The sequence below is a fragment of the Poecilia mexicana genome, unplaced genomic scaffold (assembly GCF_051168715.1).
Source record: "Poecilia mexicana isolate PSO_F unplaced genomic scaffold, ASM5116871v1 scaffold_2, whole genome shotgun sequence".
Taxonomy (NCBI): domain Eukaryota; kingdom Metazoa; phylum Chordata; class Actinopteri; order Cyprinodontiformes; family Poeciliidae; genus Poecilia; species Poecilia mexicana.
This window is the reverse complement of record NW_028263371.1, coordinates 10,050,748-10,063,601: the sequence shown is the minus strand read 5'-3', so window position 1 is coordinate 10,063,601 and position 12,854 is coordinate 10,050,748. Positions and strand designations below refer to the sequence as shown.

Genomic DNA, 12,854 nt, shown 5'->3' with positions numbered 1-12,854 from the left:
TGTATTTGATAGTTTATATTGTAAAGAATAATAAGAAAAAGTGAGATTGAGTGTGGTTAAAAAAAAACAAACAAACTTTAAAGACGTTATTCCATAATCTAAAAGTTACTAAGTCCTTTATTGCGATTTCCGACATTATAATTTGAGTTCTTGATCAAGCTTTTGATTGCTTTTAAAGACAGTATAATTAATCTTATTAGCATCACAGATGACTGTTCTGTATCAAATATGTATTTATTGATTACAATAGTCTTTATTTTAGAGGCCTAGGTGAAATAAAGCTGATCTAAGTTGGTCCAGTGTAGCAATGAAATGGCCTTTTATCATACTACCAAGTTGGCATCATTTATTTTTGTTATTAGTGAAACATGCAATTAGTGAAATCCACAAAGGATTATTTTATTCACATCTCCAGAAATTACAGAAATCACAATGAAGCAAACTTCCATGTGCAGACGTTACCTGGTGGGTAAATCTATCAATCAGCCTCTCTCATGGCAGAGCATGGCTTAGTTTCAGACCCTTTCAGAGGTAAATAAGATCAGTGGATAAGATCAGTTTTACATTTAACTGGCATCATTGCTAATGTCCCAAAAATAAGGAAATCAAGATTAATTTATTGTTGTTACCCTACTGACAATCAAAGGAAAATATTCCAACATCTCATTACAGTTGAAAAAATGACTTAAATCTCTTTTTATGTTAGTAATATAGAAATCTCTGCCTGATGTATTTCCTGCATGTTATAGCAATGTCAAAATATGTGGTGATCACAACTAAACCTTCAGAGTAATTTTGCTAACACACTGAGGTGGCCTATATTAGTGCTGCTCCATATTAGAATGTCATGCAATTTGCGTGATTAATGTTTAATAGTCTTATGACGGTATCAGTGGAAATAAATCCTCATTTTCTTCACTTTCTCATCTGTCACATGCTTCCAACATTCACTGTGCGATTAAGCATCTTCAACACTGCCCTCGATGTCATTTGCGGATGTCTTCTGGATTGAGACTCTATTAGGCAGGATATGATTTCCATGCAGAGAGCATATTAATCACACTTGGAATATATTAACTAAAATTTGTGATATTTCGAAACGTCCCCGTATTATTTATATTTCACATTTTGATGTTGCAAAAATACCAAAGATGTTTCCCTTGCCTGCTGTGTATGTTCACTTTTTGTCATTTATACTGTGTGGAACTTTTTTTTTCTTTGACAAATTTTCCCTCCAGACTGAATTTTAGTTCTTTATCACTTGTTTTTGCAAATTTGAGCATTGAGCTAACTGCTCGGTTTCATATTTTATTAAGACGATTCCTTTGAAGGCCAACGTATCAAGTGCATATGTCACATAAAGCAACAACATTATAATTTACATTAGTATCGTAAACGTTATAATGCAAAACAAAGAAAAGATTCATTTAACATTTTTAAATGGATCGATGAGTTTACTTGATGACCACTAGGGGATGTTTGGATGGATTCAAGATTCCACCACAATTCTGATCAACATATTAATGAATTACTATTATTATTAATGAATGAAATACACTGGAAAACTTTACTACATGTTAAATGTGTACTGTTGACTGGACCTTTTGGATATAAACTTACTAAACCATGAAACAATCATAGTTATTTTATTAACAGGTGACACTAGGTATGGGCTGCTACGAGAGTATCATAATTTGATGAGTGTAGAAAAAAACTATCGAGGTAGTTGCAATATGTTTTAAAACTGAATGTACAGCATGACCTAATTCTTTGTATTTATGTCAAGAAAAGATCAATTATTATTTTATTGGCTTAAAAAAATAAGATTTTTGTAAAAGAGATACAATCTTTTTATTTCTGCAAGTAATATATAACTGGGAAAAATCTAACTATTTCCATGTTGTTTTGATTTTAATATCTATACAAAGTCAGTGTTATTGTCAATTTGCTATATATACAGCACTTCCAGCTAAATTTAAATTTCACTTCCCACTGATCCTCGGCGCAACATGTAATGCAATTTGAAAACTAAATAAAGTGCTAAAAAACAATAGATAATAATGATGATAATAATAATAATAATAATAATAATAATAATAATAATTTATATGTCTGTTATATTATAATTGGTAATATATTTTGTCTAGAACTTAAACATTTTAACTATAAAGTAGATATAGTGAGGCTTATGGTGAGCAGTGAAATCAATAACAACAACAACAGGAGTGGCAAATTGCATGACATTGCCGGAAAAGTTTTTTTTTTTAAGAAACATCAAAGAAACAGAGTACGCTTGCAATTTTTTCTTTGGACTCACGAACAAAACTTCGACAAAGAAAGTTAAATTTTTTATTTTTATTTTTTAAATGCTTACAGTTACAATTATTCTGTCCAGAGATCACATCTTTCTCAGTGAAGAACACGTCCTCTCTCCAAATGGGAAAGTAATTGCAGTCTTTGCCACCTATACTCCCACATAATAGCACTTAGACCCTGCAATTTTGTTTTCACTCTCCCTCACGTCTCTATCTGCATATGTTAAGTGTTGCAATTACACTGGAAAATTGCTTCCAACTACATGGGGTTTATTGGGTGGACAGTTTCTTTTATTGCTAAGAACATGTGAGGGAATAAGAGGGGTACAGTTGCACTGTTCTGCTTGTACTGCTGGTGTAACTTTGTTTTTTGTTTGAAAAATATTGATTTTTTTTTTTTTTCAAAGTTTTTCTTGTTACTTGATTTAAATTCTTTTAGTACAGATTCACAGCAACATCAGCAGTAAAGCAATGTACACTTTAAGACTGGGGTTATTTGTAATGTTCAAAATATCTGATTTAAAAGGCAATCCAAACAAGCTGCCATTGTTGAAAAGGAAAATTAATGCAATTATTATTTTTATGTTAATAGTTCCTTAGTGTTGGTGGAGGTTCAACTGAATGGTTTAGTTCAAGTCCATGTGTTCAAATGGCCAGTCAAGGTCTACATAAATCAAATAGAGAATTTTGTGGCAGGACTTGAAAGTTGATGCCACAAACATGTCTTACTGTCTGATGATTTGTGTTGCAGCAAACAAACACCGGTTCTACAAAGGATTGATTTAGAGGACTGTGAATAAATGGATGCAAAACTTTTCAGTTTTAGATTTGTGTAAGAAAAACCCAAAAAAACAACCACCACAAACACCACATTTAGTTTTTTCTGACATTAACAATATGCATTAGTTTGCATTGGTTTATTACATAACAGAATCAAGGTTCATGAACATTCTTGCAAGGCACCAAGACAGTGGTTTTCAACCTGCGGCTCTTGAGCCTCCAGTGGCTCTTTGGTCTTTCCAAAGTTGCTCTCAACAAGTTTGCCTAAAAATAAGAAAGCATCAATTGATGTTTTAACTATATAGGTATAAAAACAAATGCAGGTTTTAGCAGTTTTTCAGTTTTGTCATTGACTATTCTCATTAGAATGACACCACAGAAAGTACTAGTATTTTTTTAACTCCATTGTTATTCTCATTAGCTAGGACTTTTTTTTTTCATTTTACAGTTACATGTCTTTGTGGAATACATATCAACACATGTGTAAATGTTTTCTTACTTTTTTTTCCCTTTCCTGCTCTTCTGACTGCTACCAATCACCGATGGTTGCCACAGGACCACCAACCCGTTGTTGGGGACGTTCTCCTTTCCGCATCTGTAATCTCTCTGTCTGGTTGGTTCCTCCACCCCTCTGTGACCTGGGGATGAATGCACCAATGAGGAGCCTCACAGTGAGTCCGCTGGTCCTCCTTCACCCCATCCTCCTCCACAACACCTCAGTCACTCACTCACTCACTTACTCACAGAGTGTGTCGCATATATGCCTCGATGTCAGACGTGGTGGGCATTCCTGTCTCTATGAGCGTACTGTAGATGTGGGTAGTGTACTGTACACCATATAAGCCATGATGTTGACTAACTGTTGTGTGTTATTTACAGGGTATGCCTGATCGCATGTTATGTGCAGTGCTGGAGCAATTTCAGCTTTACTTTTCCCTTTGGTATGTGCGCTTTGTCTCCATTCACAGTGTCATTTCTTCTTGTGTTCTTATGTTGAAACGGCCTGTACAATTTTCTTTTTTCTGCATACACACGTTCACACACGCATACACATACATGCAGATGTTGGCAAGCACAGGTAACCACCACCTCACACTCTTTACACCATGCTGGTGCCTCTTCACTCAGTATGATGAAGATCTTGTGAGATCTTTTTAGGGATGGTAAGTTACTGGAGCTGTTCCAGTGTGAATACACTCGTTCTGTGTTCCATGCGTGCTACGTTGTGTATCACGGTGATCATTCAACAATGCAGCACATTTAGTTTTGAAGTATAAACCTATACTCTGGCATTTCAAGTCAGGGACATTTTCTTGATCTGACAGAAACCAAAGCTTGGTAATGCTTAGACATGTATTAAATGTATCCGTACTCAGATGTAGTTCTGATCAAAAGTTTACATCCACTCATCGGGAGCAAAAATGTCATTAAAATTGGACTTTATTTTTCTAACCTGTTTGCTTGGTGTGAATTGGTGATCATTTGTAATTTTGGACTTTATTTATCCAAGCTATTTGTTCATTGTGAATTGATGACAGAAGAAAAACTTAAAAATATTGGACAAACACTTGAGTCTTTGAATTTATTTCAGTTTATTTTAAATGCTAAATATCGGTTTAGCTATCTAAGAACAGTGTAGTAATCTGTAAGCTAATGAAGGGCAATAATGCCAATCGTGATATTTTGTGCATTTTAAATATCACTACAAAAATAAGGTAATAACTTGCTAACAAAAATACAATACCATAACGTTTTGTCTATATTGTATATTGTATATTTATAAATATAACAATGACCTCCAGCATACCTGTTAGTCTATTATTACATTATTGGCTGCAATTATTCAGTTATTACATTTTCAACAATCTCTGGCTTTGGCATCAACTTACTCACTATCCAACAGCATAATAACATATTATAGTATTGGCAAAATGTTATGTTATTGACTCACAAACCTCATTATATTATTGAAAAGCTGCTACATTAATAGCTTTAGTACATTTTAAATGGTTAGAAGTATTAAGTCATTGCCAGGTGGTGCATTATTACATTATTGGTTGCTACACAACCCGACCAGTGTTTAATGCCTAAATGTCCCTTTGGAGGTTGCACCTCTACCACAGGCATTTAGTAGCTAACAACAAGCTTCAGGTATGAGTATTGCTACATATTTGACCAATCCAGTTCATTTAAGGAGATTGCTTTTCTGCCATGAACCTAACTTTTATATGTAGTCTACAAATTTCCCATAGAGTAGAGCACAGGGCTTTCCAAAAATCTTAATGTTATCTTGCTTTTTCTGTACCAAACACAGTTTTAATGTATTTTTATTAGGCGTCACTGACCTGTTGGACTACTGTGCCTACTGTCCAGCATGGTTTTGATAGCATCTATTTTGCTGCCAGTGGTACTGGTGGATTGCCCAATGTCAACAGAATAAAAAAGAAGGAGCACAATCTCTAAATCCCCCAACCTTTCTCTCAACTAGGTGGATGAATCTTGGACTTATCCAGGTGTTCCCTCAACACAGTGATCCCAAATATTGAGAATACAGCTAATGTCAGTTTATTGTTTAATCACTTCACCCTGGATAAAAACAAAACAAAAAACATTTGAGTTAATCATGAAAGACCAAAGGTGAGATGGCATTCATTGTCCTTAAGTGCATGTAACTGTCTGACCAGAACTTTAGCCTCACATAAAAGTCAGTTTACCACCAAACTCCCTTTTTTTTAACCTCCAGGTAAATATGGCCAACAATGACTTTACTGCATTATGTATGCAAGAAGTGTATAAATTCAGGATGGAATCTAGGCTGTTAAGAGTTATAACTATAGTTCTGCCACTGCCCTGACTTGGATGTAGCCAGAGTGCTCTCCACTTCCTCATTTAGCTTTGGTCATTGTCCTGTTCGCCTCCCTCTCCCTGTCAGATCCACTCTCTGTATAGCACAGCTAGTCCCAGCATGCTGAAGAGGAAACAGAGTTCCCGGGTCGAGGCCCAGCCCATGACCGACTTTGGGCCAGATGAGACCCTTGCGGACAGTGCTGACATCTTCTGGATTAACAAACCAGTGAGTCCACCTGTAGAAGAGGCCTAGTTGACCAGTTAGTACTTCACAGTAAGAAAAAAAACAGAAAAATCCAGTCACACTTTGTTTTTTGTTTTTTTTCCCTTTTCTGTTCTGTTCCTACAGTGGGTCCATTCCTTGCTGCGAGCTTGTGCCATCATCAGTGTCATCTCTGTCTGTATGAACACTCCTAAGACCTTTGAGCATTACCCTCCGCTGCAGTATGTGACATTTACCCTGGACACGCTGCTCATGTTCCTCTACACTGCCGAGATGATAGCCAAGATGCATATAAGAGGAATCATCAAGGTAGTTTCACTAAGACTGTTCATAACTGCAATGATAGTCCCAACAGGCACAAAACCTCAAAGTAAATATTAATACAGCAAGAAAATAACACATATTTTCTGTTATGTAAAGCTTAACACCTTGATTCCCCATACCTTAATCCAGTGGCTGGATGTTTGGCACAGCTGGTTACAGACTTTTGTTGTTATTGTTACAATGTGTCGGAGATTTAAACACAGGTAGAAATGGAAGAGAACATATACTGAATGAGCCGATCAGCTTTGCCTTTAGAGATGAAAATTATCTGGGGTATTTTTCTTTGCTATTAATGTGCTATTTGGCATCTTATTCTTATTTTGTTAGGTTAGTCTGTGACCCTAACTTGCTCTTACTGTGTGTTTGTACATGGTTGTCTTTCTCTGAGGAAAATTTTGTTGGGAAGACATTAAAAAAAAAGATGATCCTGAGTTCCATCTAAACCACATGAAAATGTGGGTGAAAAGTGAAAGGTTAGATGTTATTTACACATTGTGCAAGTTCAGAAAAAAATTCTGTGTTCTCCCTATTTTGTAACCTTTTGTAGAAGCCATTTGCTTTTTTCCTGTGCCAGATTTCCAAAACAAATGCAGGAAATACACTCAGACGAAAACACATTGAAAAAAAGTGAACATAATCATTTTACAAACTGTTTAGACAATTTATTTGGGTGTATGAAAATTCATTGCAAGATGAATTGTACTGTACATCGTATGAAATCTCTTACGTTTATTTGCAGCAGGTTGTTTCCTTTTACTTTAACAAAAATAAGCTAACCAGTGATCACTTACTGTCATAAAAATTTAGGAAAATCGAACTTGCACATCAATGATTGCTAACAGTAAAAAAAAAAAAAAACAACAACTCACAACTAGAGGCCTGCATTAGCATGGGAAAAACACCTTTGTTTCTGGTTCTTTTCATGTTAATTTTTCTGTTTAACACTGATGCATCTTCTGAGGGTTGTTATTCATTTAAATAACATTTAACTTGTGCTAATTCTTTATATTTCATAAGTGATGAGTCAAAAATTATGGGAGCTTTTAGTAATATCTGTAAATGTAAAAAAAGGTTCATGTTTAATTATCTTATCTTCTATTGAACTTAATGGCACCTGAAACTTTTGCTGTCTTCTATCGCATTGTTGGAAGTGCTGGAGTATGTATGTATATATATATATATATATATATATATATATATATATATATATATATATATATATATATATATATATATATATAAATTCACATTGCGTAGGAATGTAATAGCATGGTTTTGCCCTTGTCAGTGCATGTAATCAAACATGGTACTTATCTGTAGAGTGTTCAGCACACACCCTTCCATTTGCAGCCTTTCTTCCTGAGAAAGATTGACTCCCTAAGAGCTTCTTACACAGTCTCTCTCTGTAAGTGGTAATTAAGGATGGCCGTTTCAACTGGCCCCTTGGCATTTCAGCTTCTTTGCACTATAGGGCCTTTGAATTTTTTGTCTTATCTCATTGAAAACAGGCTGATGGAACGCTGTGGTCAATCTGTCAAAGTGGGCACTGTCATTTCAAATTTCTTAGTTGCACTTTTTTTTGCTATGTAACCTTTTAAGTAAAATAAATACATAAAAGTATTTGATAAAACATACTCATTAAAGCATCATGCAAAGCTAATCTTGCATAAGTAATGGTCTGAAATATCCCTGCATATGATTTTTATTTGTTAGCTTGCTGTCAAATATATACATTATTAAATCCATTTAATATTTCTTATCTTTCAAGTCTTTTCTGTGACTCTTTTTAGGGTGACAACTCCTATGTGAAAGATCGCTGGTGTATGTTTGATGGCTTCATGGTGTTTTTCATCTGGGTCTCCTTGGTACTTCAGGTGAGTTGCATTATTTATTGTTTTTAAAAGTAACAAATAAAATTGCCTCTTTGACTGCATATTGCATTTCTCACTTTAGGCCTATATTTATGTTACTAATTTTTATTTATTTTTTTCTTATTTGTTAAGGTTTTTGAAATAGCAAAGCTTGTGGATCAGATGTCTCCATGGGGAATGTTGAGAATACCCCGAGCGCTAATAATGATCCGTGCCTTTAGGATCTACTTCCGCTTTGAGCTCCCCCGTTCCCGGATCACCAACATTCTGAAGTAAAATGCTACTTTGAGGATTTTTTGAAAATATGTCGACACTTTGTGGTTAGGTATCTTTGTAGTGATGCAAAATCTGCTTTCTCTGTTCTGTTTCCCAGGCGCTCGGGGGAACAGATCTGGAGTGTCTCGATCTTCCTCCTGTTTTTTCTCCTGCTCTACGGAATTTTGGGTGTTCAGATGTTTGGAACCTTCAATCGTCACTGTGTTACAAATGATACAGAAAAACAGTAAGCATCTTCTAAAAATAAAACACTTCTTTAATTTTAGATTTTATTCTCTGATGGAATAATTCTGAAAACTTAATGTTATTGCTCTTGGATTTGTGGCATTATGTGAATCATTATATATGCGGTATATGCTAAAACAGCTGGTTGTCGTGATATTTTCTTATATAATATTTTTTTTATAATCGCATGTAATAATTCTATTATCTAAACATAATTAATCTGTTATTGCAATAGCATATTCTCACACTGAAATCTGTAGAAAAATCCAACCTTTATTTTGTGCATATTTACTTAGCAAGCTATTTATATAAAGACACATTAGCTGCCATGTTTCAGATTTGTATTTGTAAAAAAACACTATCTATTTTTCCTTCCACATTACAATTACCCAGCAATGTGTTAAGATAAGACATATTTTATTGATCCCAAATTTGGGAAACTTATGCTTTTTGTGCATTTTTGCTATGCTCTTGATATGATTGTGAATACATTTTATAGTTTAGACTTATTATAGAGAAGAACATTGTTGACATGCTCTTCCCTATGTGTTGAAATTTAAGTAATTTTCTTTTTTTAAATGCCTGTGGGCATATGCTGACATAAACAGGTGACCTTGAATAATTTCTAAAGATTTTTTTTTTATTCAAATAAAATAAAAAAATCATTGGCTTTCTGTTTTCACAGGTCATTTTGATCCTAATGCTGGGCTTCGTTTACCTCCTGTTTGTCGTCACGAAAAATGACTAGGTTTCCTAAGACATGTTGATCTATTTCAGGCCTGCATAATTAGCTTTTATCAGGATTCATCATTGTGCCTCTGATTGCCCTTTGTGACAGTGCATTAAATTATCTCTTCTGATCCTGTAACCCCTAATAAACAATTTGGATGAGTGTCTGGGCAGGCAATTTAAGAGAATTAGTTTTCATTAGTCAAAGCAAGCAGATTCTGGAAAATCCTTTACCTCAAAGAAAGTTATACCTATAAAAAAGGATTTGAGTTGCACTAAATTCAGATTTTCTTTTTTTTTTTGGAATTATTAGGTACTTTATATAAGGTGTGATTTTCTTTTGTTTTTTACCCTTTTGAGTAGCAATGTGACGTGGAACAGCTTTGCCATCCCCGATACTCACTGCTCCCCTGATGGAGAGGGCTACCAGTGCCCTCTTGGTTTCAAATGTGTGGATCTAGAAGATTATGGCCTCACCAGACAGGAGCTTGGTTACAGTGGATTCAATGAACTAGGTATATGTTGTTGTTATCAATGTATGACATTAAATTAGATTGAACTCTTGCGGTTTTTTGGCCATTTACAATTATTGAAACCATTTATATTTACTATGTAAGTATTAAGTAATATTTTTTCTAGACTTCCTTTCAGATTCTGAAGTTTATTTACATTTTCTTAGTATTTGGTAGAATTTCTTTTTGAAATGGTGTAAAATTGGTCAAAAGTTTTCTGCCTTCCACAGCTGGGTTGAGTATGCCTTGCTCAAACAAGCCTTTTGGATTTGCTTCTGAATCTTAAATTAAAACTTGAAATATAGTTTCTTTGTCCTTAAGCAATTTTGGATTCCTGTCATTTTGAATGAAATGTTTTTGCTGAAGCCTCAATTACCTGGATGATCTGGAACTGGATTTTGTTTTTGCTTCACAGCTGTATTTCCCCATGTCATTCTTTACTGTTGATTTAATTCATTTTTTTAAATGCACCAGTTTGATATGCAGCGAAACTCTCAAACAATGTGATACTGCCACCAATATGCACACCACAGGACATGTTTTTTTTTTAATGAAGATCTTTGCCCCTGACTCTATTTGCAAGCGATAATCTGGCTTGTTTTTTTTTTTTTTTTTTTTTTTTTTTTTTTTTTTTGGAGTAACTGCTCCTCTCTGATTGGCTCCTCCTGTTAGCTTTGGCAAGTATCCCCACAATGTCTTCTGCTTTTGTTTTGGGTTTGATTAACGTAATTTGCATCAAAACATGCTACTTTGTGGAAAACAGAACTGGCCTCCTTCCTGTGATCACTGCTGGACAGTCCTATGCTGTTGCTTGTCCATAGTTTAATCAGATCTGTGAATTTTAAAAGTAACAATAACCTGCAGATCTGTTCTGAGGACTGTCTCTAAGTATGAAATCAGTGTTAGACCAATAGTGCCCAACTCGTGTTCATCATCATCTTATGTTTTCTCCTGTCTTGTCATACTCATTTCTGTTGATTGGCCCGTAAACTCCGATTCAACAAATTGAATCGAAGTATGGAAATCTTTGAAAATCTTTGACTGAAAGTATATTTGTATTTTTATTCTCCTGGTTCTGCATTTCCTAGGTACAAGTATCTTCACTGTGTATCAGGCTGCATCACAGGAGGGCTGGGTGTTTCTCATGTACAGAGCCATCGACAGTTTCCCGCGCTGGCGCTCCTACTTCTACTTTATAACTCTCATTTTCTTCTTGGCTTGGCTTGTCAAGGTTAGAGCTTCTGTCTTTCTACTGCACAATAATTACAGAAGGCAGTTAAACATGAAAAAAGCTCAGGTTAATTGACATCACCCATTATTTTACCTACTGGAGTAGTGACTTCTCCTTGTTAGTAAAACGTTCTTGGGCTAATTAGTGAAGGACTGTCATCTAATATATAGTGAAGAGAGCTCATACACAATTCTTTTTTTTTTTTTTTTTTTGGTCGTTTAATTGTCTTAGCATATCTTGGGTTCACTCCCCTTGTCCTTTCTACTCCAGAATGTGTTTATTGCTGTCATCATTGAGACGTTTGCAGAGATCAGAGTGCAATTTCAGCAGATGTGGGGGTCGAGGAGCAGCACCACGTCAACTGCTACCACACAGGTACGACTATCACACTCATAGGCACAAAGTGAACGACGTCGCCCTCAAATTGTCATGATGGCAGCTTGGGTATATTGCACACCCTTGCCTTTCAATGTGAACCCCACAAAGCTCCACAGCTAGGATAATCTGTCAACAGATGTTCAGATGAGACCAAAATCAAACTGTTTCACTTACATGCACAACGCTGACGTGTAGCGCAAAACCAGCACTCACTAACAATGGTGTGCTGGGAAGATGCTTTTCTTCTTCATGTAAAGTGAAGCTAGTCAGAGGTGATGGAGCTAAACCTACCAAACGCTGCAAAAGACTAGAGATTGGAGTAGATATTTATTTTGTAGCAGGACAACATACATAGCATGCAGCCAAGATGTAATGCACTGGTTTAGTTCAAATCATATCCATGTGTTAGAATGGCCAAATCAGAGTCAATTGAGAATCTGTGGCAGCATTTGTGGCTCTCAGATAGTCTCCATCCACTCTAAGCTTGACCTAATTTGCAAAAAAGAAAAAAAAAAATAAGAATGGGTAAGAAATGCCAGATGTGAAATGTTTGTAGAGAAGACTTAGATTTATGACTGCAGCAAAAAGAGTTCCTACAAAGTCCGGGAAGCTGAATTTAAACTGACACCACACTTTGTACATTTGTATTTGTAAACATATTTGAAACCATGGGGCATTGTTTTTTTTTTCTCCTTCACAGCAGTGTCCTCCTTTGTGTTTTTTCATCTAACCGAATCGCATTAAAAACACATTGAAGTCTGTAGCTGTATCATAATGAAATCTAAAAAAGTTCACGGGGTAGCTGGCAAAGCAGAGGACTGTAGATATTTAAATGAGTGACAAAACATTCATGATAGCATCCAAAGTTAGTTTTTTACCCCCCGACACATAAGGCTGTTGGTTCTTTAAAAATATGCTTTTGAATAATTAACTAATTATCTATCTACTCGTAATCAAGCGTTGCTTCATTTGATTTCTTGGGAAATTGAGAGTTGATCATGAAGTGTACATATATGGACCTTTTCAGCTGTAAGACTTTCAATATAGCTTATGAGAGTCTAGAAGAATATTCACAAAATATTCCAGGATGTGGATTTATTGAATCAAATACAAGCATGTATTGAATCTGTGGCTGTGCTGTAA

At 35.3% G+C, this 12,854-nt stretch overlaps 1 protein-coding gene across 2 annotated transcripts in view; it reads left to right on the top strand.

Annotated features, from left to right (window-relative positions):
* Positions 1-12,854, top strand: part of nalcn (sodium leak channel, non-selective) — a 73,293-nt gene that overhangs the window by 646 nt on the left and 59,793 nt on the right. For both annotated transcript variants that reach the window (XM_088010449.1, XM_088010446.1), the window contains exons 2-11: positions 3,651-3,766; positions 3,975-4,036; positions 6,028-6,168; positions 6,292-6,474; positions 8,280-8,363; positions 8,493-8,632; positions 8,734-8,862; positions 9,954-10,105; positions 11,191-11,333; positions 11,604-11,708. In XM_088010449.1, the coding sequence (XP_087866575.1) occupies positions 3,995-4,036; positions 6,028-6,168; positions 6,292-6,474; positions 8,280-8,363; positions 8,493-8,632; positions 8,734-8,862; positions 9,954-10,105; positions 11,191-11,333; positions 11,604-11,708 (1,119 nt within the window). In that variant the 5' untranslated portion in view covers positions 3,651-3,766; positions 3,975-3,994. The remainder of the gene's footprint in view (positions 1-3,650; positions 3,767-3,974; positions 4,037-6,027; positions 6,169-6,291; positions 6,475-8,279; positions 8,364-8,492; positions 8,633-8,733; positions 8,863-9,953; positions 10,106-11,190; positions 11,334-11,603; positions 11,709-12,854) is intronic.